Source organism: Spermophilus citellus (genome assembly GCF_964194105.1).
Source record: "Spermophilus citellus genome assembly, chromosome: 3".
Classification (NCBI taxonomy): Eukaryota; Metazoa; Chordata; class Mammalia; order Rodentia; family Sciuridae; genus Spermophilus; species Spermophilus citellus.
This window is the reverse complement of record NC_138184.1, coordinates 190,233,846-190,261,696: the sequence shown is the minus strand read 5'-3', so window position 1 is coordinate 190,261,696 and position 27,851 is coordinate 190,233,846. Positions and strand designations below refer to the sequence as shown.

General features: G+C 33.0%; 1 protein-coding gene across 1 annotated transcript in view; it reads left to right on the top strand.

The window, feature by feature from the left end:
• FOXP2 (forkhead box P2) overlaps positions 1–27,851 on the top strand; it is a 561,440-nt gene that overhangs the window by 400,839 nt on the left and 132,750 nt on the right. Inside the window, exon 6 of the mRNA XM_081286102.1 lies at positions 9,665–9,754. Within this exon, the coding sequence (XP_081142228.1) occupies positions 9,665–9,754 (90 nt within the window). The remainder of the gene's footprint in view (positions 1–9,664; positions 9,755–27,851) is intronic.

Below are 27,851 nucleotides of genomic sequence, written 5' to 3'. Positions count from 1 at the left end.
ACCAGCATCATGGACAGATTTTTTTTTTTTTTTTTTGCTATTGTTTAAAAACTAGAGATCATCAGTCCTCAAAATGCACAAAACCAGTCCACAGAGTATATGACTCATTCTCAATCCTTGATATAATCAGAGGTTCCAGGCACCTTGGCCAGGCTAAAAATTACAAAAACTGATAAAGGAGTAATGATGCAGGGGTCCTGCCTTGGGAGAGCAGGCAGCTCCTTGTGCAGTTCCCGAAGCCACACATCTACGTTGTGCTGCCTGGGTGTGCAGAGGCCTGTTCCTTACTCTAACAATATCGTAAATGCCACTTTTTACTCTATCAGCTGTATTTCTTAGAATGATGAATTTAAAAGCTCCCCTCCTTTTCTGTCTTCTAAACTCTGGATCCCTCTCATCCTCAGTTCACAACTACAAGTCCTTATTTTCTGAATTCATTGAGACCACCTGGTGTGGCCTCTTTCCCTTTCCCTTGTCTGCCCTTCAGAGTTGCCTGTACTCCCATGTTTCCAGCCTCTCTTAGAAGATGATGTGTTCCTTCTCCTGACAAATTTATCACCTGCCCCTTAACATAGTACTGTCCCATCCTTTCTGGGAACTTTCTCAATTCTCCTATGTATTAAGGCATTCATTCCTCCCTAATTATTAATCTCATCAAATGACAAATGGCAAACAAAACAACTTATATCAAAATAATTATTTGCATTTATGGCCATGATTCCTGCCCCCAACCCCATGGATTCCCTTGTAACTCTTCTAATCTAACTTCCACTACAATAATCTGTGGGAATTTACTTTTGATGGGTGACATAGAAAGTATCAGATTGAGAGGAACTTCCATCACTCCTTAAGCCTCTTTGAGGTTTTGGTGTTTAAAAATAGCATCCATCCTTCTTTCCTTTCATGATTTTTTTTCCCCTTTCAGTCCTTGTAGCAACAAGGTTTTACAACTATGACCACATCCTGATTCCAGAACATGTTCACTACCTTAAAGAGAAACTCTTTACTTATTGGTGGTCACTGTACATTCTCCTGTCCCTCCAGGCCCTGGCCACCATTCATCTGCTTTTGTCTCTGGATTTGCTTATTCTGGACATTCCACACAAATGGAATCACCTAATATGTGATAGTTTCTTATTGACTTCTTTCTCTTGGAATAAAGGTTCATCGATATTGTATCAGTACCACATTCATTTTAATTGCTGAACATCTTTCCATTTTTTGGATACATTGTACTTTGTCTGTTCATGAGTTGAATGACATTTGGTTGTTTACCCCTCTTGGCCATTCTGAATAATTTTGCTATGAACATTTATATACAACTGTTTATAGGAACATATGTTTCCAGTTCTTTTTGTTATATAGCTAGGGGTGGAATTAGTATATTGTATGTAATTCTCTATTTTAACTCTTCCAGGCTAGGAAGTCATTTTAATTAAATTTATCTTTTTACCTAATATATAAAAATAAACATCACACATATTTATTTGGTACCATGTGATGGTTCATTGTGTGTGTACATTGTATAATGTTTGAATCAGGTTAAACGAATCTACTCAGACACATATCATTTATTTACCTTGGAAACTTTCAAAATCCTTTCTTCTAGCTTTTTGAAATGTAAAGTACATCACTTTTATCTGTAGTTACCCTACTGTTCAATAGCACACCAGAACTTCTTACTAACTGTACCTTTGTAACCATTGATCGATCTTGCTCCATGCCTCCTTACTCACTACACTCCCCAGACCTTGTAACCACCATTCTTCTCAAGTTCTTCATGAGATCAACTTATTTAAATTCCATATATGAGTGAGATCATACAGTACTTAAGTTTATTTCACATAGTATAATGATCTCCAGGTCCATCATGGTGTCACAAATGACAGAATTTCATCATTTTTATGGCTAACTATTACTATTTCACTGTATATACGTGCCACATTTTATTAATTCATTCATGAGTTGATGGACATTTAGGTTGCTCCCATATGTTAGCTCTTGTGAATAGTGTTGCAAAAAATATGGCAATGCAGGTGTTTCTTCAACCTACTGATTTATTTATTTATTTATTTATTTTGCTATCTATACAATAGTAAGATTGCTGGATCATATGGTAGTTCCATTTTTAATTTAATGATTTTGATTTGTATTTCCTGAATACTTAGGGATATTGAGCTCTTTTTTTTTTTCTTCCTGTATCAACCAATTGGATATTTACTTTTAAAAAATGTCTGTTGAGATCTACTGGTCATTTTAAAAATAAAGCTATTTAGTGATTTGGTTTGTTGTTGTTGTTGTTGTTTGTTCTTTGTTTATTGCTATTGAGTTCTTTGAATTTCTTACATAATCTGGATAATAACTCCTTGTCATATACATACAATTTGCCAACTCTCATTCTAGAGGCTGTCTCTTTTTTGTGTGTTGATTGTTTCCTTTGCTGTTCAGAAGCCTTTTAGTTTGATGTAATCCTATTTTTTCTCTTTTTGTTTTGTTTCGTGTGGTTTTGGGTCATATCCAGAAACTCCTTGCCCATTCCAATGTCCTCAAGCATTTCCCCTCTGTTTTCTTCTAGTAGTTTCACAGTTTCAGTTACATTTAAGTCTTTAATCCATTTAGAGTCTTATTTCCTGCAACTGATGAGAGTTGGGGGTCTAGTCTCATTCTTCTGCACTTGGATACCCAATTACCCCACACCGTTTATTGAAAACACTGTCCTGTCTCCATCTCCTGTTCACAGAAACTTGGTCAAAAATCAGCTGGTTGTAGAAGTGAGTTTACTTCAATATCCTCTATTGTATCCTCTGTTTCCTTGGTCTGTGTGCTTGACTTTTAATACTAAGCTGTCCTAACACTTCACTGTTTTCATTTTCACTATCTCGTCATTCCCCCCCCCAAAAAAAAAGTATTCCCCAAGTTTTAGACCTTGAGTCTTCCTCTCTCTTGCTTCTCTTTATCATCAATCTAAAAAACTTTTTGCCTTAACTACCCATTCATCTCCTACATCTATGTGTCTGTTATCAACGTGACCACTGTCAACGTAGAGCTCTGGGTTATTTACTCCAGTTCAGGAATCTTCTGGTTATGATGGCAGGAGGTACACAGCATCTTCTCTCCAAGGCTGTTTTGTGATCAGATTTCACCTCTTGGAGCAGCAGTATGCTTTTCTCTCCCTTAACTTTAACTTTACATTTTGGAGTCATCTTTGTTTCTTCCTATCCATTCTAAGTCCTGCTGGTTTTATTTTGATGGTACCTCTTGTGATTCCTGTTTTCAGCTAGCATTGTTTATGATCTTTTGACATTCAACCAAATGTTCCTTATTAAATGTAAACTCCCCAGAGGTAGAAACAATCTCATATCACACCTTGTCTCCTCAAGTATGCAGTGTTTAGTTCTTCCCTTGATTTATGAGCATACTTACAAAAATGTTTAATGACAAGTAATCTTTATGTATTTTATCCTTCCAAACATTTTACCAACACTATCTCTTCTGCAATCTTTCAAATTGAGAAGGAAATCCAAAACAAAGGATTCAAATAATAGTTTATATTCAGATATTGGGCTATAATTTAGTAGCATGTATTTTCAGTTATTATCTAAATGCCAGTAAAAATTATAGCAAGATAGCAATAATGAGTCTTCAATCCATATCCAAACAAAAGATGATATTGGTCTCATAATGAAAAAAAATCGCTAGTATGTGAGAATCAAAATATAAATTCAGAGTATTTGGGGGAAAATAATAAAATATTTCATAGCAAAAAGATAAATATTGAAGAGGATGCACAAAAATCATTGTAGAGCTGTAGCAGTAGCTCAATAGTAGAGTGCTTGTCTAGCACATGTGAGGCGCTGAGTTGGACCCTCAGCACCACATAAAAAATAAATAAATAAATAAAGGCATCATGTTCATTCACAACTAGAAATAATATTTTTAAAAAATCCTTGTAGTTTTTGGAACATGTGCCATGAAAAAAGAGTCTTGTAAAATCATTTTAATAAAATTGGTTCCAATTCATCTTTACATTTCATACTTGGGGATTTTATAGTTGGGCAGAATTCCATAAAATATGAAGGATAATTTTAATGAGTCAGATTATAGGTAATATTGTTCTCCTAGATAATCTATTAACGCATCATTATCAGTAACATCAGAAGAGTGGAGAAGATGGATACGTAAATACGTGGATAACTCATTTCATTTGTGGCAAACTGGGAAATGCTGGCTCTGAAGAGAATATGTTCAGGCCATTAAACCAAGTGCATGATTAGAGATTGGAGAAAACAAAACCTGTCTCAGCATCAGTTGTTGTTAACAGGCTTATTCCAAAGTAGGGTTTTGGAGGTCTTCCAGTGGTTTCCAGCTGCACTGGGTATTCAGAGTATTGAATTTAGACATGAATCTTTAGAACTTCATTGCTTCTGAGGCGGACTTGAAGATCTATCACAGATTCAACACCTCAGTTGTCTCTTCTTTGGATCTACAGCATGAATACTAAGCCCAAAATGCCCAACGTTAGATTAGTAAATAGGAAGCTTAGTAAGTAATTACTCTTATTATAATCTACAATAAATGATTTTACCTTTTAAATTTGGCCTCCATAGTGATGTACAATACAAATACAATATATCCACACATTTATTCTCTAACTTTATATAAAATATACTGTAAAAAACAATTATTTAAAAATATATTTTCTAATAATTATCTTTTTTTTTCAACAAACTTAGTCTAATTATGTATCAGGCATGATAAAATGAAGGGTCAATAGCTACAGATGCATAATTTCACTCTGATAGATTGCTGTTTGAAAATAGGTTATGACAATTAGATGATTAATTTTCTTCTATTAAATAGCATTATGAGACTTCAGATTACATTTATCAGTATATTCTCCTTAGCAGGAACATAATAGGAAGAAAGGCCGAACAGAATAGGAATTCATATCCTTTGTGGAAGGATCTGAATATACGTTTTTATCAACTACAGTTGGGAAAATAATTAGAAAATGAAATTCTGTTTGGAAACTTATTTTATATTCAGTGTTCAAAGTAGCATTAAAGATATAACATGTTAAAGGTTAACATATATGAGTATGAGGAGCAAAATTCTGGATGTCCTGCTGGCAATTTTTTTTTCTGGTTATCTGCAAAGTATACACCCTTGTCAGTATAACTAGGGAGTGCCTGTGTAAACATTCTTGTTTCGCCTGTTCCACATAATCGTTTCTTGTATCATATTTCTTCTGACCTCGCTATCTGAAACCAATTACAGGAGATCCATTTGGGCTGCATCTATTTTCATAAGAAGCCTAGGCAGCAGTGTTTTTCTCAGAGATGAATATCAACATCAAATATGCTTCTGAGTGCTTTGTTATTTATGTTTCAGAGAGATTTTGTAGCCTTCAGCTCTCAAGAATGTGTCACGCTGTGCTGTTTATACATTGAAGATATTAATGGGCGTAGATGTCATTTTTCATTTTAATGTCTCAAATGCAACAGGCTGATAGGTTAAGCATTCCTATTTTTATGGGGAGAGATATGAGTGATGTCTGTTTCTTCCCAAAATACACATCTATTTACTCAGAAAAAAAAAGTTATTTATAAACCTAAGCATACTCAACACTTTCGGTTTTACTGGTTATTTCTAAACTAGTCTCAAATAATTTTAATTCAGTGTTTCTCTGGAGGTAAAGTATATTTCTGACAGGTTACAAAGTTTTTTCACCCTAAATTCATTCTCATGATGACCTACTGCATGGAATTGCTTTTTGTTTAGTTCATCACAAACTTAAAGTTAATACTACTGGAGAAGAGTGATGTGCTTAAACTTTGCTTTTCTTTCAAAAGTTTAGCTTAGTTGGAATTACACAGTAACTGTTAGGAATGACGTTTTCAATAAATATTTTAGAGCAAAATGCACTCAGTTCTGGAAAATATGTGCATTCTCACACCTCCTTGGCCAACAAAATGTGTACCTTAAATCTATTTATAAATGTTTTTATCCCTTTTTCAAAGTATTTAATCTGATCCAATTTTTGAAAATACCCTATGTTAATTTTCTTTAGGTTGACTAAAATTAGATCATGTCATTAAGTGAAGTGCACTCTTAATTCAAAACAAATGTGTTTTTGGAAACTAGATATGGTTTGGCTGCCTTAGAAACCTCTTTCTTGTTTATTTGAATCAGATTCAGTCATTATTAAAGGAAATTTTGTAAACAGTTCTTGCCTTTTGTTCTAAATTAATTTGAGGAGGGAGGATTACCATATAATACCTAATTGACTTGTAGAACTTTATGAGTGGCCCTGGAATTTATCTTTTCTGTTTATCAATAGAAGTGGTAAGTGATTTTCACATTAATATTTTATGTAAGTTGACACCTAGTACCTTATATTGATGAAAATGTTTTATCTCCTAATCTTTCATCATTTGAGTAGCTACAATAATAAATTGCAAAATGAGCTAAACATCTATGAGCAATTGTTTATTGAAAGTCAGCCCCAAAGAATACTGGAAATAAAAATGTCATATGATGCATGCAGTCAGAATGCAGTCTGCCAGAGATTCCTGCTTATGAGTTTTAAATCATTCCTGATTTCTTGGAATTGTTTTTTGTTCTCCTACTTCTTAATGTTTACTATAGCAATCTCTGCTACTAACAAAAGAATGTTGAAATAGGCAAGTAGTTATTTTTCATAAGTGTTTGTATTGGAAGATGACCCTCAACTATTTTAAAGATAACTGTAAATGCATGTGAAAACCAAAGTACTTTGAAAGTGGCAGCATTTTGTACCAAGCTATCATGTGTTGTCCCATCATTATTTTTACTCCTTTATCAACAATACAGGTATATGCTTCTGGCTGGTGATATTTTCATGAGCAATAGCTTTCCTATATCTAATTTTCTAGTGTTTTTTTTTTTCTTATCCACTGAGCATTCATATATTCCATTGGGTTTCTTGTTTGAATTGAGATGAATTAAGGAATATAATGGATGGAGTCCTAGGCTTGGAAGACAAAAAGACACAAAGCTCTATTACTGCTTTGTGATTTAATTAAGTTAGCATAGTATTGGTCCTTCATTTACGTATCTACAAAGTGAAAAAGTGAGGTTATACAATTTTTAAGGTTTTATCCAACTCTAGAATACTGCACTTCTCTTAGTAATAATTGATCAGATGATAAAGATTATACAAGAGTACAGAGCTCTATCAGGTATTGGTGGAATACATAATGATTTTGAAATTAAGCATGATGGGGACATTTAGCCATAAAAAGAACATATATTCTATGACAGTTTTTTATGCATTTATATATACAGGATATAGAAAGATTGTGTTGTTTTCCTTTTAAGTTCAAAAATTGGACATGTTCATTTTAGGAATAAAGAATAATTCATTACACTGTCAAATAGTCTCCCTTACTAGAATTGTACCCATTGCTATCTAGGGATTCTTTTGACAGAATAATGACAATGTGGCCCACTGGAATGCACTGGGGCCAGAAAGCCAGGAGACCTTGAACAAAGAACTCAGAAATTGTTTTGTGACCTTGAGTAAAGCAACTGATTACTTTAAGCCTCACTTTTCCCATTTGTTAAAAGGTGGGGATCAGATTAGATGATTTCTGATAATTGCTCTTAGTCCTAGTAATTCATGGTTGTAAGATTCCAAATTGTTCATTAGAATCCTTTAAAAAAAAGAATCCTTTGAGATAATAAATGACTACAGAACTTAATACAAACTAAAGCTGTATATTGATGAACTATCATCTCTAAAGAAGAAAGTAAGTATATGAAAAAAGAAGCCAAATTTTGTGTGGATTTTGTCATCAACAGGAAAAATAATTGACTGAATTTTTTTTTTAATCTTGAAAGTTTTATGTAGACACACCCTAGGTCACACTATAGTAATTTCCATAAAAATTTAATTAATTTAGTTAATTTCAACTCATATTTAATTTTTCAAGCTGAATTAAAAGGAGAAATCTTTATTATTTAGACTACCGAGTGAGATTTTTCAGTGAGTCTTGTAATAAAGTAATTATGGAATTGATATTTACTTGTTTTTCCTTCAAACCAAACTCTCATAATGAATTTCCTGAGTTCACTGGCATGTGCCATCCTTGGAAATATCTAGTTTGACTTGTGATTACTTGCAAAGTTTAAGAAACAAAAGGAAAATCGTCATGAGTGAGTGTGTCTCCAAATGTAAAAAGTGCTCTTGACAAACGGTGCCAGATTCTGCTATGGGAAGACAAATCAATGTTGTTAGGAGATGGTGCTCCTGCATTCGGTTTGTTTACTTAGGTTTCTATGTCTGCCTGCCTTCTCAGAAAACTTGCTTGGAGCCAGACTGTAGCAGCCCTCTCTCTGTCTTTTCATAATTGATCAGGGGATGACTGCCTTCCCTGAGGGTTAAGACGTGGCAACTTTTTCTGTTTGCTCAGCATCTCAATGCAGTAGTTCAAACATTGTTCACACCAGCTGGCAGTGTAATGCCATATGCACATCTTGTCAAAGCAACTGTTGTCATGGATACTGGAAACTCTCTTAAAAACCAGATCATTGATTCCAATCAAAATTATACTTTTTATCAGCTAAGAATCTCAATTATTATGGAAGAATATTAATTTAATGACGTTTTTCTCATTATGAAAAATGTATCTTGAATTCTAAAATAGTAAATAACAAAGTAAGGTAATGATTTATTTTAGTTTTATGTGTTGAAAATTGTTATCCCTAGTGTTCATTGAACTCGGTTGTTAAGAATGAAAATGAATTTTTAAATACAGGCTCTAAAAAAGTTGTTATTGTTGTTGTTTTTTAATGGTAGTATATATTGCTACCTTTAAAATAATTTAAGATGAATCTTGTTTTGTGACCCTAGTTTTTGTTAGATAAGTTCATATATTACATTCACCAAACTGCCCCTCCTCATGTAAATGAAATGCTTACATTAGTTTCTTATGTTAAGTCTTATTTTCCTGAGTGGGTAAGAAAACATAAAAATAAATGAAAACATCTTCTATTTTGATTGGTATTTTGTCACACATAGAAACAAACCTGATTGGTTGAGTGGTAATTTCTTTGTTCTCTGATTTTGCTAAGAATGCAAATGAAAACCACTCAATTTTATTTGGCATTAAAACTGCACTTTATTTTGTCAGAGGAGAGGTTTCCCCTTGAATTGTAAGTACAAAAAAGTGTTTTTAATCTTTAGTGAAAATCCTTATTAATTCACTTTCAAGATAATCTGATGTTGATTTGTCAAATTTAATTACAGCTTCCGGTAACACTTGAAGTCTACTGCTTTTGCTTCAAATTTGTAATATGAAAATGCAAATTGAATGATAATTTAAAAGGGAGTGGGCATTTTAGTTCAACACTCAAAGACAAGTTCCTTGTAGAAATGGGGTTATTGATCCAGTTGATCATTTTTCCTTTATGCACTTTAAACAAATTAATTTCCTACAGGATTACATGCAACTTTATGATTTTGAATAAAGTTGCATACATGTGTTTTGTGAATTTTTTGCATATTTGGAGAAAAAAAGAATAATGACTATAAAGGGAAGTGAGGGTTTTCATACAAAGTAACTGATAATCAATTTAACTTTAAATAAAAAATATTTAGATATCATCCCCTTCTTACTTCTAGGCTCTGCAAGCAGCAAGACAACTTCTCTTACAACAGCAAACAAGTGGATTGAAATCTCCTAAAAGCAGTGATAAACAGAGACCACTGCAGGTTAGTAAAGCACTCCTGTCCTTAGGGTCTTATTTTAAAAGATGCTCATAATAATAACAGATGTGTAGACACAATTGTATATATACAGACGATTATTACATTTGCTTTGGTAGGTCATTTTAATTCCAAAAGATAATTTATTCATTTTTCTTAGAAGAGAAAAACAATTTTTTTCTATTAGCATAAGATTCAAAAGTTTCCAAGAAGTTAACTTGGAAAATTAAAAAAAAATAACAAAAATTATGTAGGATCTATATTTGGAATACATAAGCATAGAGAATTTGTAAAAAACTCCCTTGGGAGATTTTAATGGGGTTTATTCACATGTAAGGTAAAAATGTGAAAATTCTTTCTAAAAAAAGTAAAGTCACATTAAAGTGATGTGGAAGGAAACAAAGCAGTCTTAGATAACCCTTCTGCAGTTGTATCCAAGTGACAAATGCAGAAAACCTCCACCATTGCCAAAAAAACTGTTTGAGTTCACCAGGGAGTTATTGCTGTTGCTACAGTTATAAAAACACATTCTGGAGTTTGTTGTCCTTACTCACTTATATTTGTCCTGTGAAACTGGTAGTATGTGTATGTCTTTTAAAGTAACTTTTGCTACATAATATAACCATTGTTTTACATAGTATTCTTAACCAAAATGTATGGGAAAAAAACATTTTCTTGGGGAAAAAAACATTTTTAAGGTGTACATAAAAAAAAAAAAAAAAAAAAAAAAAAAAAAAAAAAACATTTGGAAGGTTGGAAGGTGGATTCTGGAGTTGGATGAAATGCCTTTCAAAGTGTTCAGCAGCTTTGTTGAAAGAGAAGCAATGCTTTTTCCTGAATCATGTGTTACATACATTCTAATAAGGCACGTTTAGGGTTTAGTATTTTTCTCCTATTGCTCTATTTTAACAAAACAATCTTTTTTATTTTTTTTTAATGGCCTAGCTGTCTGTTTTCATTTTCAGATGTACTCACAGATGTTAGCAACTAAGTCTTCCATGATATCCTTCTGAAGCTCAGTTTGTATGACAAAGAATTATAGGCTACTGATCCACACAATCCAGAATTACTTATTACCCCAAAACTGGATTACATTATGGTCCCTAAACAAATCTGAGAGAACATATTTTCTTGGGAACAAAGTCATTTGTGGGAGTGAGTGGGCAGAGGAGAGACTTGGGGGTAGAGGATGTTTAACAGAGTCTAAAGCATAATGTCTGCCATAATTGTAAATGAAAGTTTTATTGAATCAGTCTGAGTCTAAATTCTTCTTAAATTTTTTCCTGTTTAAAAAAAAATTCCACATTCTCTTAACTAATCAGTAACTCTGTGACACACTTTACTCACTTCATATCACTCCTAAAGCTATAGCACTGAGTATAGTATTTCTATACTTACCTGATCCCATGAGTCTCTCCATGCATGTACCTAACAGAAAATTGTGCATAGTAGAAGTCACACTAGATACCAAATGAAGCGTTGATCCTCACAGTAGTTTCACAGTGGGCATTTTGCTTTCTTGTTGATGTAAAAATAAAATTTAGATGCTGGCAACATAAGCCAAAAATAGGAAAGAAGTTCCTGTTTTGAATGTATGAAAAACAGTATTTATTGTTATATTTGTCATATTTCTTGACAAAGTAGAGGAATTCTCAGTTGTTCCTTCCTCTCCAAAGTTAAGTCCAGTAGAAATTTCTTTATTGCTGGTTGCCAGAGTATCTCTGGAAAGAATGGCTGGGCTTTAGGTTTTTGACTTGTTGTTGTTGTGGTTGTTGTAATACTAGAATCAAGATTTGATACTTTGATAATATAAATGTACATAATTTTTCTTAAAACATACAAATATAGTGTGGAAATATTAGAGACTCTAAAATAAGAAATCGTCCATGTAACAATTGTTGTATAAATTTTTAAGCAAAAGTCCTCAAATTTTTACTTTACTGTAAAATAATAAAAGTACTGTAAATTGTCTATTAATAATTGCAGTTGTTCATCATACTGTATTTTCCTGGTATCACTTATAGTTTAGTGTTTCCTGATGCATATTAATCTAAATATATCTCCATTGTATATTCTGTAAAACTGTAGCATTTTTGTATTATTTGTGATTTTAATGAGATCTCTTGCTAAAACCTATGGGGATGAGAAATTGACTTTATGAATGAGAATTTAGAAATAATGAAGACTTATTTGCTCACCAAAATATATACTACAATTAATATGATAACTTACATTTTTTGTATTTCATAGTATTTGATAAGCTCAGCAACTGTAGGCAGTCTGAGATTGTATTAAAAATCTAATAAAAATCTAACAACATTTTATACTAGCTTACACATCTGTTATCAAATGGGGATATTAGGTTAATACATATCCTTGCATCTGCAAATACTATTTAGCATGAGTTGCACTATTTGCTACTTGTGTTAAAAAATAATATTATTTTTAAAAAATCCTAGTCATATAATACGAAATTAACATTTTAAAAAATTTTTATAAGATTCTCTCACAGTGTAGGGGGTTTTTCTACTTAACTATATATTTCTACTTAACTGCATATAAAAAATAAGCAGTAAGTCTAATGCATGTATCTTCATTGAGGGAGTTTAATTGAAAACAGAAAATGCCTAAGTGTTCAACCAAATTTTTAGAGATTATGTTTTAAGTTTCCAAAGGGTAATTGAAAGTAGTTCAGAATTTACACTTGCAAGAAAAGAAATTTGGTGTTAATAGATAATGCTGGTTCTTACCTTATCAGAAATAATATCTTTAGAAGACCAATAGAGAAACTTTCTATTTCCTATTTTAAACATAGTTCTGCCAAAGAACTACTTTATAAAGTTTAAGATATGACACTGATTTCATAGCACTGTTTTGATGGCTCAAATCACAAGAACAATATTTGGTTGCTTGTTAACATTCACCTAAATTTCTTTCAAGTGTTAAAAAGTGGTGTCCAGATTTGAAGTGTGACATGAAATAGAGTCTATTTCTAGCAGACCAGTGTATGTATGTATATGTATATGTGTGTGTGTATATATATATATATATATATATATATATATATATATGCTATTTTATTTTAATATCAATTTTTTTCAGCTTCTGATGCTACAGATGGCATATGTAGTAGCATGTCTAATGCAAAATGAAAAGAAAAAAATCATACCACCTGACACTCTTGAGTACCAGTGGCAGTAGTGATTTCACTTCCATGAATAGGTATCTGAATATGTGTGTTTGAAACATTTTTACATATTCTATTAGTTTTGTGAAACACCAGTTGAATAGATCCAATCAGGTATATTGATTAATCAGATACTGAAGAAGAATAATATATAAAGATCATGATGCAAATGGGAGTTGACGTTAACCTGAACTTTACCAGATATTTCATCATCAGTCTTAAGGTTTCCGCAAAACTTAGTCAAGTAATAACAGCAGAAGATGGCCTCTTCTTTTAATCTATCTTTTTTATTTCTATGCAGCATTTCCTAGATTTGATGTGCCCCTAGTGATCCATAATAAGAAAAGTTAGCCAATGATAATATTTGATGTTTTAAATTTCATAAAGTAATTTCCAGGTGAGAAAGACTAAATCAGCACACATACACACACACACACACACACACACACACACACACACATATCACACATGCACACTTCTAAAATCTGTAAATTTAATTTTTTTATAAAATACATTATCAATTTTCTAGCCTTTGACAAATCTACTTCATTTAGTTTAGATATGAAAATTGGTCGCATTATTGTTCTTGTTACATTTACAGCCATGAGACAGACTTGTGGTTCTTCAACAGCTGTGCAGAGCAGAGACGTAAATTTAAGGTAAATGCCATTGCTTTGCTATCTTAGATGAATATTAGTATATAGCACTGTAATCACCTCCTTCATTGTAGGTCAATATCTAATATATGATATCTAATATAAATTTTTATTTTCCAATAGGTAACAAAAATTATAATTTTTTTATAATTCTGTCTTAAGTAAAAGAATGGAATAGTCAAAAGCAAAAGCAAAATAAACTTGAGAATCTTATTCAGATTTTGCCATAAAATAGTTATCTAAGTTTGAGGAAATCATTTAACATCTTTAAAACAAAGACATTGGGTTAACTGATGGAGTAGATTTAAAATGGTTTAAGATTTATTTTGTTTTTGTTTTGAAGGAAGTGACAGGCATCTTAGTTTTGGGGGATTATATATATCTTGCTGAATATTATCCTATAAATTAATGATTATTGGTTTTTAAAATTTGTTTTCAGTTACAACAGACTTGCTTATTAACAGGCCAGAGCCAAAATGAATGCTTTGGAATCAAAGAATTACATTCCATATGTATGGAAATGATTGTTCAAATATACTTTTGAACAAATAAGAAATATTTGTTTAAATGCTTTGAAATAATATTATAAATTGCATTGTGAAGAAATGCAAACTATATAAAAATTATTTTACTCCTGTATGTATTTTGATAATCTACATTTAAATATGCTGTGATATAATGCAATTTAACATCATTTCTACCTTCTTCTATTCCTTCTTTCTAAAATGTTAAAATAAACATCAGCAGAAAAAAACAGAGATTCTCTAGTAAAGTAATCAGTAATTCTAAGATTTCACATTCTATATTTGAAATCAAGAATAAGGTATAACAATTAAAATTTTTAAATTAATAAAATCTTCTGGGTGAAAATACTAACTTTTGTCAGATACATAACCAGATATTGCTAAATGCATTTTAGGAAATGATGAATTTTCTATGTGCTTTGGTAAAGGACAAAATTGAATATTTTTTACATCAATTTGTAGTATATAAGCATTATTAGCCAAACCACACTTTGTTCCACCTACTTAAAGCAACATTATTAAAAGACCTGAGATATAGTTTGGAGTAGACCAATATATTGTGATTTAGAAAAGTTAAAATTTTAAAGACATTCTTTGTTGTTCATATTTTTTTTTAAAGAGAGAGAGGAGAGAGAGAGAGAGAGAGAATTTTTAATATTTATTTTTTAGTTCTCGGCGGACACAACATCTTTGTTGGTATGTGGTGCTGAGGATCGAACCCGGGCCGAGCGCATGCCAGGCGAGCGCGCTACCGCTTGAGCCACATCCCCAGCCCTGTTGTTCATATTTTTGCATATAAAAAATAAGCAGTAAGTCTAATGCAGTGTATCTTCATCTTAAAATTGAGAGAGTTTAATTGAAAATAGAAAATGCCTTGTGTGGTCCTGATTTCCCAATTCTATTAGAGAGTATTTCTTATAAGGTAGCATTAAATAGTCAGGTTTCCATTAATGTTAGAGAAGAAAAGCCCTCAATAATGATGTTTCCATCCATGGCCTCTCTGTTCAAGGCTGACACCCCATCGAAGAGGGTCTGGGGCATCCAGCCCATCTGCAAAACATGCTTGTATGGAGGAAAACTTCATAATCTTTAAATATACATCTCCTGCTAATGCTGCTTTAAGTATTCGTAACAAAATGTGTCTGAGCTTCTAATTCTTATACACTTCTCCTGGCTATTAAAGGTTTTTAATAAGAAAGTGATAGGACCTCAGCACTATTTGTGAGGATCTAGTGAGCAATGGTACATTTAGACAATATTTCCTTGGAGGGGAGTTGTGAGGAGTCAGGAATAGGGATAATCCTTAAAAAACTCTTTATGTAGACATGATGTTGACTTGAGCATTTGGCATGTTGAGCTTATGGTTATGGCAAGATGTGTAAGTAGAATTGTTCAGCTTTTAGAAAATTAAAAGGAGAGCTTGACAGATAAGTCAGAACTAAAGACAAATATTTGTGGAATAATCCACAAGTGATAGCTGAATCCATGAGAGTAGAGGAGATTTCTGACAAAGATAATTTGCAAAGAGGAGCTTAGTAACATCTGTATTTTTTAGAGCAAGAGGGAAAAGAAGCAAAAAGAAAAGATTAGAAAAATCAAGTTATAACTTGATTTATTATGGGTGGTCAAAGAAAGAATAGTTTTCCAAAGACAAAGCTTGTCAACCATGTCAAGCAATATCCATGAAGATGAGAACCTTCATCCAGAAACACTGTTTAGCTAAATTGCAACATTGATGGTTTTAATTCCCCTAGTTCTTTATCATTTGCTAGTAACTCTTAGGATCAGCAGTACTAACATGGTCAGTAATGAATGGGAAAAAAAAAATTATACTTTAATATGAATGTTAAATAGCAAATAGAGAATTAATAAATGTACTTTTGCTTCTCAGATTGCTGTATAAGAAAATGTATATTGCATACAAATTACTGAATTCCCATAAATTAAATATAGAAGAAAATGGCTTTGTCAGAGGTCAAATTTTCTTTTCTTAGCTATCCAAGTACTTGCTTCTCTCTGTAATCCATTAGGACTTTAAGTATATATTCCCTTGACTTCTCTACCTTTACTAAAGTGAGAGCAATAAAGAAATAGAACATTAATATTGTTATGGGAGCTCTCTATAGGATTTAAGACTTAGGCTGTGAATTTCATCTTAAGATGTTTAGAGGTATATAAGTTAAATTGAATGACAAAGTGAAGAACAGTTTCAGTACATGATTAAAGACAAAAAGTAAAATTATTTTGAATTTCTCTTCCATTTAAGACTCTTTGTGTTTCCTCTATGGACTCTATTTATATCTTTCTACCAGTGTGAAATCTGTGTTTCGACTTGAATTTCTTCAATTTTCTCTGCTCCCTTCACCTTCTTTACTATATTCTTTCCTCCTTTACTATTCTGTTCCTTTTCTCATCATTTAATCTTATCCATTTTATTTTATCTCTGTTCTCTTGGTCTTAAATAAAGAAGAAACTTTATACCTATAACTGTTTTTTTCCCATACCTGTTTTAATTGTCTTGAACCTAGAATATATTCTAGCATAACATTTTGCTATAAATAATAAAACTGTGCTACTTTCTTAAAATCCAGTATCAAATAGTTCTTTTTGTTTTTGTCTTTCCCCAAGAATAGTTTCCTTTAAATTATTTTCAGATGTAGTTTTAGTATGAAAGCAATGCTATGCTAGACAGTCTCAGCAGCTTAAAGGAACCTAGAACCCAGAAGCATTTCATTTAGTGTTAGTAATCTACTACTTTTGCTATCTATAAAACATTTTAAAAATCATCATCAGGAAAGTTCCTTTGGTCATATTTTCTAGAAAACCCATTGAAATGAATATTCAAACTACAACTAACTAGGATGGCTATATTAAATTACCAGAGTTCTAAGCAATCTTTGGTTGTGTTGTTTATGATTATATTAGTGATGCTGAAATTGGAAGCACAGCATCTGAAAAGATAAATCATCAAATGTGTAATGATGTATTCTTCATAAAAATTTAAGACACCATATCTTAATATGAAAGTCATATAAGTTCATTATAAGAATCTATCATGATTTTAAGTTAAATTATAGTTGGACACTAAGTTACTTTTCTCAAAGGCACTTAGTGAATGCTAATAAATTTCTATAGTACAGTGGATTTTTTAGATGAAAATTATGTCCTTTGATTATATGAGAAAGAAACCACTCATGAGAACTAATTAGAGTAGACCTTTGACATTCACAAGGTGTGTATCCTGAGATCTTTATAAACCCTCAAAATCAAGAAACTCCCATTTCAAAAACATGGATAGATTTGTGCAGACTTTCTTCCAAATGTTGTCCTCATTCTGAATCAAGATAATCGTTGCCTTGTGCAAAGTGTAAACAAGTTATCAACTTTACAACTTTAAATAAAGTTTGCCTATGTTTTGTTTTTATTCATTTAGGTACCAGGGATTGACCCAGGCGCTTTTAACCACTGAATCACATCCCAGCTCTTTTTTTAAAAAAAATATTTTAAGTTGTTTCATTTATTTATATGTGGTGCTGAGAATTGAACCCAGTGCCTCATGCATGCTAGGCAAGCAGGCTACCACTAAGCCACAACCCCAGCCCCATATCTCCAGCTCTTTTTATGTTTTATTTTGAGACAAGGTTGCACTAAGTTGCTCAGAGCCTTGCTAAGTTGCTGAGGATGGCTTTGAACTTGAGATCCTCCTGCCTCATCCTCCCGATCTTCTGGTATTACAGGCATACATCACCATGCCGGGTACATCTGAATTAATAAATAATAATAATAATAATAATAATAATAATAATAATAATAATAATAATTTATTCATATCACAAGTTTTCCTACATCAGTGAGCATAGGTAGAGAACAGGAAAGCCATATTAGTGATAGAAAATCCAGAAGAATGGAAGAACTAGGTAATATATGTGAGAGGTCAGCAGTCTACAGACTGGAGCAACCTCTCAGTGTAGCTAAGTGTTTCATGGCTCAAGGAATTACAAGGTTTGATGTAAGGTTCCACTCTATTAGATCTTACAGTCTAGCATCTATAAGGAAAATCCAAGCCAAACAATCAAGTTCCCCTAATATCCTTATTGATATCTTTATAAAGAAATGGGAGCCTCCATATCATGAAATTTTCGACCTTCTTAATTATAAATCTCCATATGCATCTGTAAGTTTACCTGGAAGTTCTTTTCAGAGTAAATTTCCTGGCATTTTTTTTAAGGGCATAGGGTGTCTTGGTATGAAGAGACTTCAAGAAGTTCAGGAAATTACTAGTGGCCACATGCCTTTTTATAGAAGTCTATCAGTATACAAGTAGAATCAGTAGTACCTAGGGGTTAAGCATTTTGATCACACAAGTACACCAACAATTTCCCTTGCAGAGTGTATAAATTCTTACACTTACAATGCTAACACTTGCATTGCTGTAAAAGCTGCCACCTTTATAACTTTCACTTTTAGCGCTACTGCACATTTGCAAGTGACAAACCAAGGAAAACACTGAACATTATGATATGCTCATGGGAGGAAAATCTGTTGTCTCTCAGAAATACTGTGGTAAATTCTTAGAAACTCTTTTTTGAAACAGAAACAATACAAAAGGCAAAAATATTCTCTACCTTCCACCTTCCTCCCATAGACCACACATGTAATAGACATTTAAAACACATTAGTGATGAAGATGTAATAAAATGTTAGTGTCTTAAAAGCTTGGTTTTCTTTTAAAGGTATTTTTTTCTTAATTCTGGGAGAATTTATTTCTCTTAATTAATTCTGACCACTCCCCTTCAGTTGTAGAGAATATGTAGGGCAGTGGATTTCAAATCTAAGAAATAAGTGTAGATCTTTGAAAATCTCTTGAAAATGGATATCTTTTGTCCACTGTGGACTATTGAGTTAAAATTTAGGCAGGTGGAATCTTTGAAATGGAAATATTTAAAATTCTCTGGATAATTCTAATACCACTGGTCTACAGTATCATATGTATGAACCCAGAACTGCTCTTTTCTGGAATAGGAGAGAACCCCCCTGCAATAAAAAATACTGAACCTGATTGTCTTATTATTATATTGTATCATTTTCCCTCTCTGGTATTTAGTTTTCAAACTCATACAACAAAAATGCTTTCCTATTGAAACCTTAGATGTCTTCCAGATTCAGCAGTCTTGGAATCTCAGCCCAGAGTTTGTTTTCTATATTTCCTTTTGTAAAGCAGTTTTTTTGGGGGAAGGGGGTACTGGGGATTGAACCCAGGAACACTTAACACTTAACTAACTTAAATAGCCACATCTGTAGCCCTTTTTAATATTTTTATTCAGGGACAAGATCTCACTAAGTTGTTTAGAGCTTCACTAAATTGCTGAATCTGACTTTGAACTTGTGATTATCCTTCCTCAGTTTCTATGGCTCTGGGATTACAGGCTTGTCCACCATGCTTGGCTAAAGCAGATTTTTGAGATGTATCTCTCTGACAATTTTTTCAAGTTACTTTCCAACAATATTGTCAGAATTTTATTTTCACTTTCATGACTTATGTGAAATTACCAGTAATGAACTTGCTCCCTTATTATTTTTTTTAAATAAAATCTGTACCCTTCAGTATATATCTACTTAAAACATTGGCTCCCTTTGATAAGGAATTCAAACAAAAATTTAAAAACTCACTCTCTTCAAAGTTAGCTGTTTGCTGCAGTGGCCTTCACAATCTGATCTCGCCCACCACCTGCTTACATGTCACGTGAGCATGGCATCACTGTACTTGTGGGTCCTCTAGCATTGGATCACAGTTGTCATGCAACTGATGTTCCCTTATCCTTTCTCACTCTTACCTTCTTCACCTTTCCATCCAGAAAACTTCTGTGCAGCTTTTAAATTTCTGTGGTCAACTGCTCTGTGAAGTTGCTCTGATACCCTCCCAACCCCACCAACACACATATTCTGTGAAATTAATTGTTTATATATATATATATATAACTTTTATGTCTTTAAATATGCTTCTGTTTTGGTATGTGCCATGCTGAATCACAATTGAGGGCAAGGAGTGTATCTTACTCAGCATCACATTTCCAAGTATTTGGCACATTGTGGGGTTTGCATAAATACATGCAGTCCATAGAGACCCTATCAATCCCTCTTTTCTCCTAGGTTCCATTTGTGTTTCTTGAAGGTGCCTGATGAGGCAACTTAACCCAGATCATTGTCCAGTGTTTCCATCAGCTTTCCCTGATCCCATTTTACAGTCTCCAGCCATTAAGACATTCTATTCTGATAGCATCAGATTCCTCTGCCCTAAAATATGAAAATCCCCCACTCCTCAACTTCTCAACACAGCACAAAAGACTTTTCATGAACTGCCACTATGCACCATACACACCTGACATGATGTGGCCATGATTTAATTATTACTATTTTCCAGACATGCTCCCATTCATTGATTCACTCCTGAATATTTGTGGGATATTTGTTATGTGCTAGGCCCTTTGCAAGGCACCATGAACCTTATGAACTTTGATATCTACTTGCCTTTTTTTCCATTTTTGCCTTCAGGTTAGAAGGCCATTCCCACCCCACTTGCTAAGCTACCCACGTCCTACATACTTCAAGGTCCCTACTCCCTATAGTCCTCTGACTCATCCTTTACAAGCACATATTTCCAGAACATATATCATACTTGTATTACTCCAAATGTACCAGTTACAAAGCTATCTTTGTAGACTAGACCATTTATTGTAGATATTTGACTACTTCTCTAGCTCATTCACAGATTCTTAATCCTTGGTGCTCAGAAGTTACATTTCATTCATGTTTATAACCTTACCTCCTAAAACAGTGCTTAACACATGGTATATGCTAAATAAACTCTTGCTAAAATTGAATTGAATTCTGCAAACTGAATTGTTCCCTTTATATAAGAATAATCCCAGGTTGTCACTTCAATTCAATGCAATGAAACAAGTGTAAAAATATATTACCAAATTACCTGTTCCTGTAGAGACTTATAAACAGGAATTATTAGTCGACATGATTCAGGTCGTAGTATCTACATTGCAAATATACCCACTCTCACATTTATAATATATTTTATCTTTGTTTCAGTTAGGTAATCTGTTTTTTTTTAATTTTTATTTTGTTTACTTATTTTTATATGGTACTAAAGATTGAACCCAGTGCCTCATATTTGTGAAGCAAGTACTATGCCACTGAGCCACAACCCAAGCCCTAGTCAATCTGTTGTTAACCTAACATTACTAATGATTTCTTTCCCTGCCTAGAGAGCATGTTTTTTTTTATCTATAATAGTATAAATGATTTTGAATAGTAAAAATTGATTTTTTAATTATTTTATTGAAATAGTTTATTCCCTAATTCTGCTTTCTGGATTATGAATTTTGTGCACACATGAAAATTTTATTCACAATAAGCCCCATAACTCTTATTTAGTCCGTGTCTTTTGAACAAGACATACTGCTCTGTGCCCAGCCTCACTAAAGTACCAATGATACTCTCAATAGGAAACTAAGTAAGAAGTTGGCTTATTAAATGATATTGGAACCTATAGGATTACAAGTGGCATGTGAGGTTTTCTCAAATATCAAGAAGCTACATATACTTTCCACATGATTTATTGGTATATACTTTTTATGAGTTAATTATATAAACTGCTTTAACCATGTGAATTTTGTATATTTCTACTAACATATATTATCTAAATTTTCTATGGCATTTATCAGAGGATTCCTTTAGGAGCATAGATTTATTTTTCTCATGAAACAGGAACTCCACAGCCAAGGCAGTCCAAAGATGATGGGTACAACCACTCAAGGATGTCACAGAGGAGCATGATTCCTTTTAGCTTCCTACTCTGCTCCTATGTAGCTATGTCTTTATGGTCATAAGATGAATGCCCCTCCTCCACACATCATGTCATGTTCTGTGCAGAAAAAAAAAAATGGGGAAGTTCAAAGAGGCAAAATACAAATAAGCAGTTACTGTCTGAATCTGCCCCCTTTATTAACAAGCTTTTCCAGAAGCCTCACATGGGCTTGTTTCCAACTTCCTGGCCTGATCTTATTGCATGAATGCCCATCATTTGAACAGGATCTGTGAAGCTGGTAATGTTTGTTCAGGCTCTTTGTCCTACTGAAGAAAATTGGAGTTCTTTTTGTAGAGAAAGAGAGGATGAATTTTCAGATAGGCAAGTAGCAATATCTACCCCTGACCATATACTAAATATCTTAATACTAATTCAAGGGGCCCTAGAGCTAGGTAAAAAGGGATTTTAGGTAAAAAGGGTTGCCTTTTTCCTAGGAATATTTGAAAATAACCATATCTCCCTATATTAATGTGACTAAAATTCAGTGGGTTCTTAGGGGTTTGTTTGTTTGTTTGTTTGTTTTGGTACCGGGGATTGAACTCAGGGGCATGTGACCACTAAACCACATCCCGAGCCCTATTTTGGGGGATTTTATTTAGAGACAGGGTCTCACTGAGTTGTTTTGCCCCTCGTTTTTGCTGAGGCTGGCTTTAAACTTTCAATCCTCCTGCCTCAACCTCCCAAGCCGCTGGGATTACAGGCATGTGCCACCACACCAGTTTTATAGGGATTTATTCTAAGTTTTAATATCTTTTAGTTATAATTAAAATGTTACTAAATATTCAGTGTATACTCAGTACTGGATAAAGCACAATACAATAGAACTTACATAAAGACAATCCCTGTCTCCTGGAAATTACTGTTGAAGGTCGGCAGTACAGGTAGTCTACCTGATGGACATGGGTAGGCAGTGGAACAAACATTGGATACTTTAAATAAGTGAAAAATTGGCAATTCTTGCAAGTAGAAAGCAAGTATGTTTTGAAGGATGGTGGGAAAACAAGTCATAGAAACTGAGGTTTAAACAAATAAGGATCAGAAAAGTTTTTTTAAAATTTTTGCTATTATGACAATATGATTGATGTATGTACATTCCATGTATGTATTATATATCAAAATGCATTCTACTGTCATGTATGACTAATAAATAAATAAATAAATAAAAATAAAAAAAATTTGCTATTATGTATTAGGTTCTGATGTCACTGGAAAACTTAAGGAAGTTCTAGCATTCCTCCCAACTGCAGTGAAGATCTGTATTATAATCAGCTATACTAGAAAGAGATACCTAGGAAAAGGCTTTACTTCCTCCCTCCCAGACCTCACTGCATAAGACAAGTTCCTGCTGAATTCTAGGATCCAGATACTTCGCAACCTGTGATCTGTCATTTGATTTCCACATACACCTCCAAATTGGTTGTTACTATTACTGCTTCCCTATAAAGAATCTGAGGATGAGAAAGTGTCAGGAAATTTCCAAAGGATCTAAGTTTAAATTCCAGTTGTTCTAGGTCTTTTTCCTATCACCCTATCTAGTGGTATATTTGAAATAAATGAAGTAGATCCTTAGGAATTATCCTTTCCAGGGAAGTCAGGAAGGGCAGAAATGTCTTCTGTGAAGGCTACCTTTCTGGTTAAAGGATGCCTCATCCTGGGTGAGGAAAAAATGGGAGGTCCATATGCCATGAGAGACCCTGCCCAACCCAACCAGGATTAATCCTGTGTGTGTCGCAGATTTGGGTCTGAGGTACTCTAAATACATAATAATATTGAATAATCTCACCTCCAATAATAGAGATTTCACAATTTCCTGTAATTATCCAGAATGAAACAAAAATGAACTTAGTTTACCTAATTTTTAAACTTGTGGTCCATAGCATTAGTGCAATCAGATTTTGTCCTGGAAATAAAATAGTTTAATGAACTATTCTTTAGAGAATAATATAAATTTAGGGAAAAACTGTGGACTAAATAACCACATTATTTTTATTCTCTAGTAAAAATGTTAATTTTTAAGAATTTGCGTATTGGGCTGGGGATGTGGCTCAAGCGGTAGCGCGTTCGACTGGCATGCTGGCATGCATGCGGCCCGGGTTCGATCCTCAGCACCACATACCAACAAAGATGTTGTGTCCGCCGAGAACTAAAAAATAAATATTAAAAAAAAATTCTCTCTCTCTCTCTCTCTCTCTCTCTCTCTCTCTCTCTCTCTCTCTCTCCTCTCTCACTCTCTCTTAAAATTTTTTTTTTATCAATCCTCACTATATGTGTTTTTCTTTTCTGTTTTGATATTCATATGCAGCAAGGCATTTTGCATCTCATTAGGCCAGGAAATTCCAGGTAGGTCTAGGGTGGGGTGGTGCAAGGTAATAGAGAGGAATGAGAAATACACCTGAAAGCTTATTTTTCTTCTGAAAAGGGTGTCTGTCCCTTGTTCTCTTCTGTCCTCTCCTCTGCCCTCCCTACTTCTCTGTTTGCTAATAGCAGAAGCCAAGCCCAACCCCAAATCTGCCCACTGTTTACTCTAGCCTTCAGTCCTCATTCTATAGCCTCTTTTCAAAATACTACAACATTAAAATAAATCTGTGCAATATAGAAATACACATATACTTTGTTCATAAGATGGGTACTTTCTGATCCATGAATGCTGTGTCTTTGAGGATATCAACTTGTTGGAAGCGATGTGCACCACATTTTATGTTTTTGATGAAACACTGTAAATGGGTTAGGGCTAAAATGCATCCTGCCATCACTAAAGGGACAAAATAGCATTAATTCACTATGTCATGCCAGTATAAATTACTTTAAAAGAAACATCTGTTTTAGACGAATTGATAGTGAGGAACATTTCTTAAGAAGGAAATTAGAAATAATTACTTAAGCAGTTGATGTGATTTTGTTAGTTGGCATTCCCATTGAATAACTTCCAACACTGACAGGCTGAACCAGAGGTAGCTAGTGTATTTTCTCTCCCCGCACCTTCTTGCTTGCCATTCTACTCAAATATATATTTATTTAATAAAATAATAACCCTGAAGTAATATAGAAATAAATTGAAAAGCCTATTCTGTACAATTTCATGTGAAACAAATTATTATCAAGCTCCAGTAAAAAACAAACAAACAAACAAACAAACAAACAAAAAACCACAAACTAAAAACAAAACAGCAGTATGATTTACAAAACTGGTTTACAGTATTTCCATGTATTTAGAATTCACATCCTCAATCAATCCATCAAAGAAACATGACTGCATGCCCTCAGTGTGTTAGACACTTTGCTAGGCAGACACAGGTACCATGGGGAATTCAAAGATGTTCCTATCCTTAGGGAGTTAACAATCTGGCTAGATAAAAATTCAGGATAATCACCATTCTTCTAAGCCATTTTAAACAAAACTCATAGTTTAAGGTTTAAAAAAAAAACTACTTGACAGTTATGGCTTTTTAAAGTGTTCTATGGAATAAATTGGGTTTCTCTTTTCTGTGTTGAGTGAATCAGTCATCACTTACAGGCTGAGCAGAATAAGGTTTTCTTCATTTTTGTTCCTCCTGAGGCTTTATTTGTGGTCCTTTAAAATTTGTTTAGGTCTGAGTTCCAGAATTTAAGAGGGATATTGAAGTCTGGAAACAAGTCTGAGGATAACAAATTTGATGATAGAGATGATTAAAGGGAAAAATGGGAGTCTATCACAGAAGGCGTTTACCCATGTCAAAAAGGAGACAAAAAAAGTGTAAAAGGTGTTTTAAAGATTTTTTTTACATTAAAAAAAATCACCATACGCTTTTATTTCTCTTCATTACTGAAACTAAGGCAAGAATATCAGGTGCTCTGTTTTAATGAAAAATTCAGAACTTTCATGCCACTGGAGATTTTTTTAAAGAACACATTTTGTGAAAAATAACTAGTATTCTAAGTTCTATTTTTAATTTGCGGATTGCCTTATTTTTATTGATTAGCAAAGTAATGTGTTCCTGCAAAAACAATTCAGGCCATACAGAAAAGTATGAAGAGTTGAAATTCTCCTGAATTCCACTGTCACAATGATCCTGCTAACACACATCCTGTATTGATACATCCTATATTTATGTTTTTACTCATGTGGCAACATCATGCTAGTCTCAACATTGATACAATTTGGTATTTTATAACTCATTTGAAACATGAGTCGTTTGTATACTGTAGCTTAGAGTTAGACCATAAAAGATCCTAAGCAAGTCTTAAGTGACTTGGTGGGGTTTCCTTAGTGCTATGATAAGGAGGTCACTCCTCAATATACAGGACAGTTGTTGGGGTTAGGTCTGACTCCAGTTCTTAATGACTGTTGAACCTTCTGGAGGGCAGTGGCGTTTGTAGCTGCATTTTTTTTTTCCTGTCAACAAAGATTTTACTAAGTGTCTAGCACTAAAAAATATTATCCTAGTTACTTGTAGTAAAAAAAAAAAATGCCTTCTTGGTTACTTATATTTACAAAAAAACTAAACCTTCTTTATATGTTACATGCTAAAAGTTATAACTTAGACAATGAGTTATCTTTTTTCTTTAGTAGTAAAACAAAAATAAACCAGATTATCTTAAAATTTGAAAATTTTATGACTCATTAACTCAGGTTAAAATACTCTTGAGACTAACAATGAAATTTGTTGTTTTGTAGACTATTATATAATGTACATATTCATTACATATGAATATAGTTTTCATCGAATTATGTGCCACATGCCCCATGACATTCCAGCTTATCTGTTTAGAGTATTTTTCTGTATGCTTGATTATAAATGTAAGGTTTTTAACAAAGAAAAATAAAATAAGGAGTATTTAGAAATATAATTATATGGAGGTCAGAACTATGAAAATTGTTTTCCTCACAATCACTATAACTTAGCTTTATTACCTAAATTATATAGTAATAAAAATTATTTTTATACTCCTGAATCATTCATCTTGATTCTTGGAAAGAAACCACAATGTATTTATCCAAATAGAAAATCATTCTTATATTTCTTACAATAATTTTTGAAATGTTTTCCTAGCACATTTGAAACTACGAGTTGAAATATTTAACAATGAAATAAAAACAATAACAAAAAATCCTCAAAAATATTCTTTTTAGGAAAAAGCATGATGTAATTTATTTGCTGTAAGTGACATTATTGTTTCAAATCAACATCTCTGTCATCTATGAGAAAGAATATAGAGATGAGTCAGAATACATTCCTTTGCCTTAACTTAACACCCTTACAGATTGTGAGAACCTGGGAAAGTTAACTCTCCTCAGTTTTCTTTTATATATTGAGAGTTGCAAAATATGTAAATGAAATTAGAAATGCAAGTTACAGTTGACTTGTTCAGTATTTTATTCTTTTAATATCATGTGACCTGTTATAAAAACAAAATTCTGAATAAAAGACTGACCTAAGAATTAAACCATTTAATATTTGCATTGCCACAGGTCTGTAGAACATAAACAAGCAGTGGTTTTATTTGTGGCTTCAATTCATTACTGTGCATGTCCTCATTCATTTTTCAGGAAATAAATAACATCTCTACAAAGCTCTAACTTCATTTCCTATTCATAATAGAAGATTAAAGGTAGAAAGTCTTGTTGACAGATTACATGGGTATCTTATATCCCACCATCTAGAATCTAGCTGAATGATTTAAGTAGGTGAACTAGAAGAATATATAAAAATAATCAACTGAACTGCTTTTTTTTATGGCTCTGAGAATGTGTTTGAAGACACAAAAACAAGCTGGATTAAAGTAAGCTTCCTCTTATTAAGTTTTGAAATACATTGGTTAAAATATAAATGGAATCAAGTTTTGGAAAGGAAAATATCCAAGAGATGTCACAGTTATC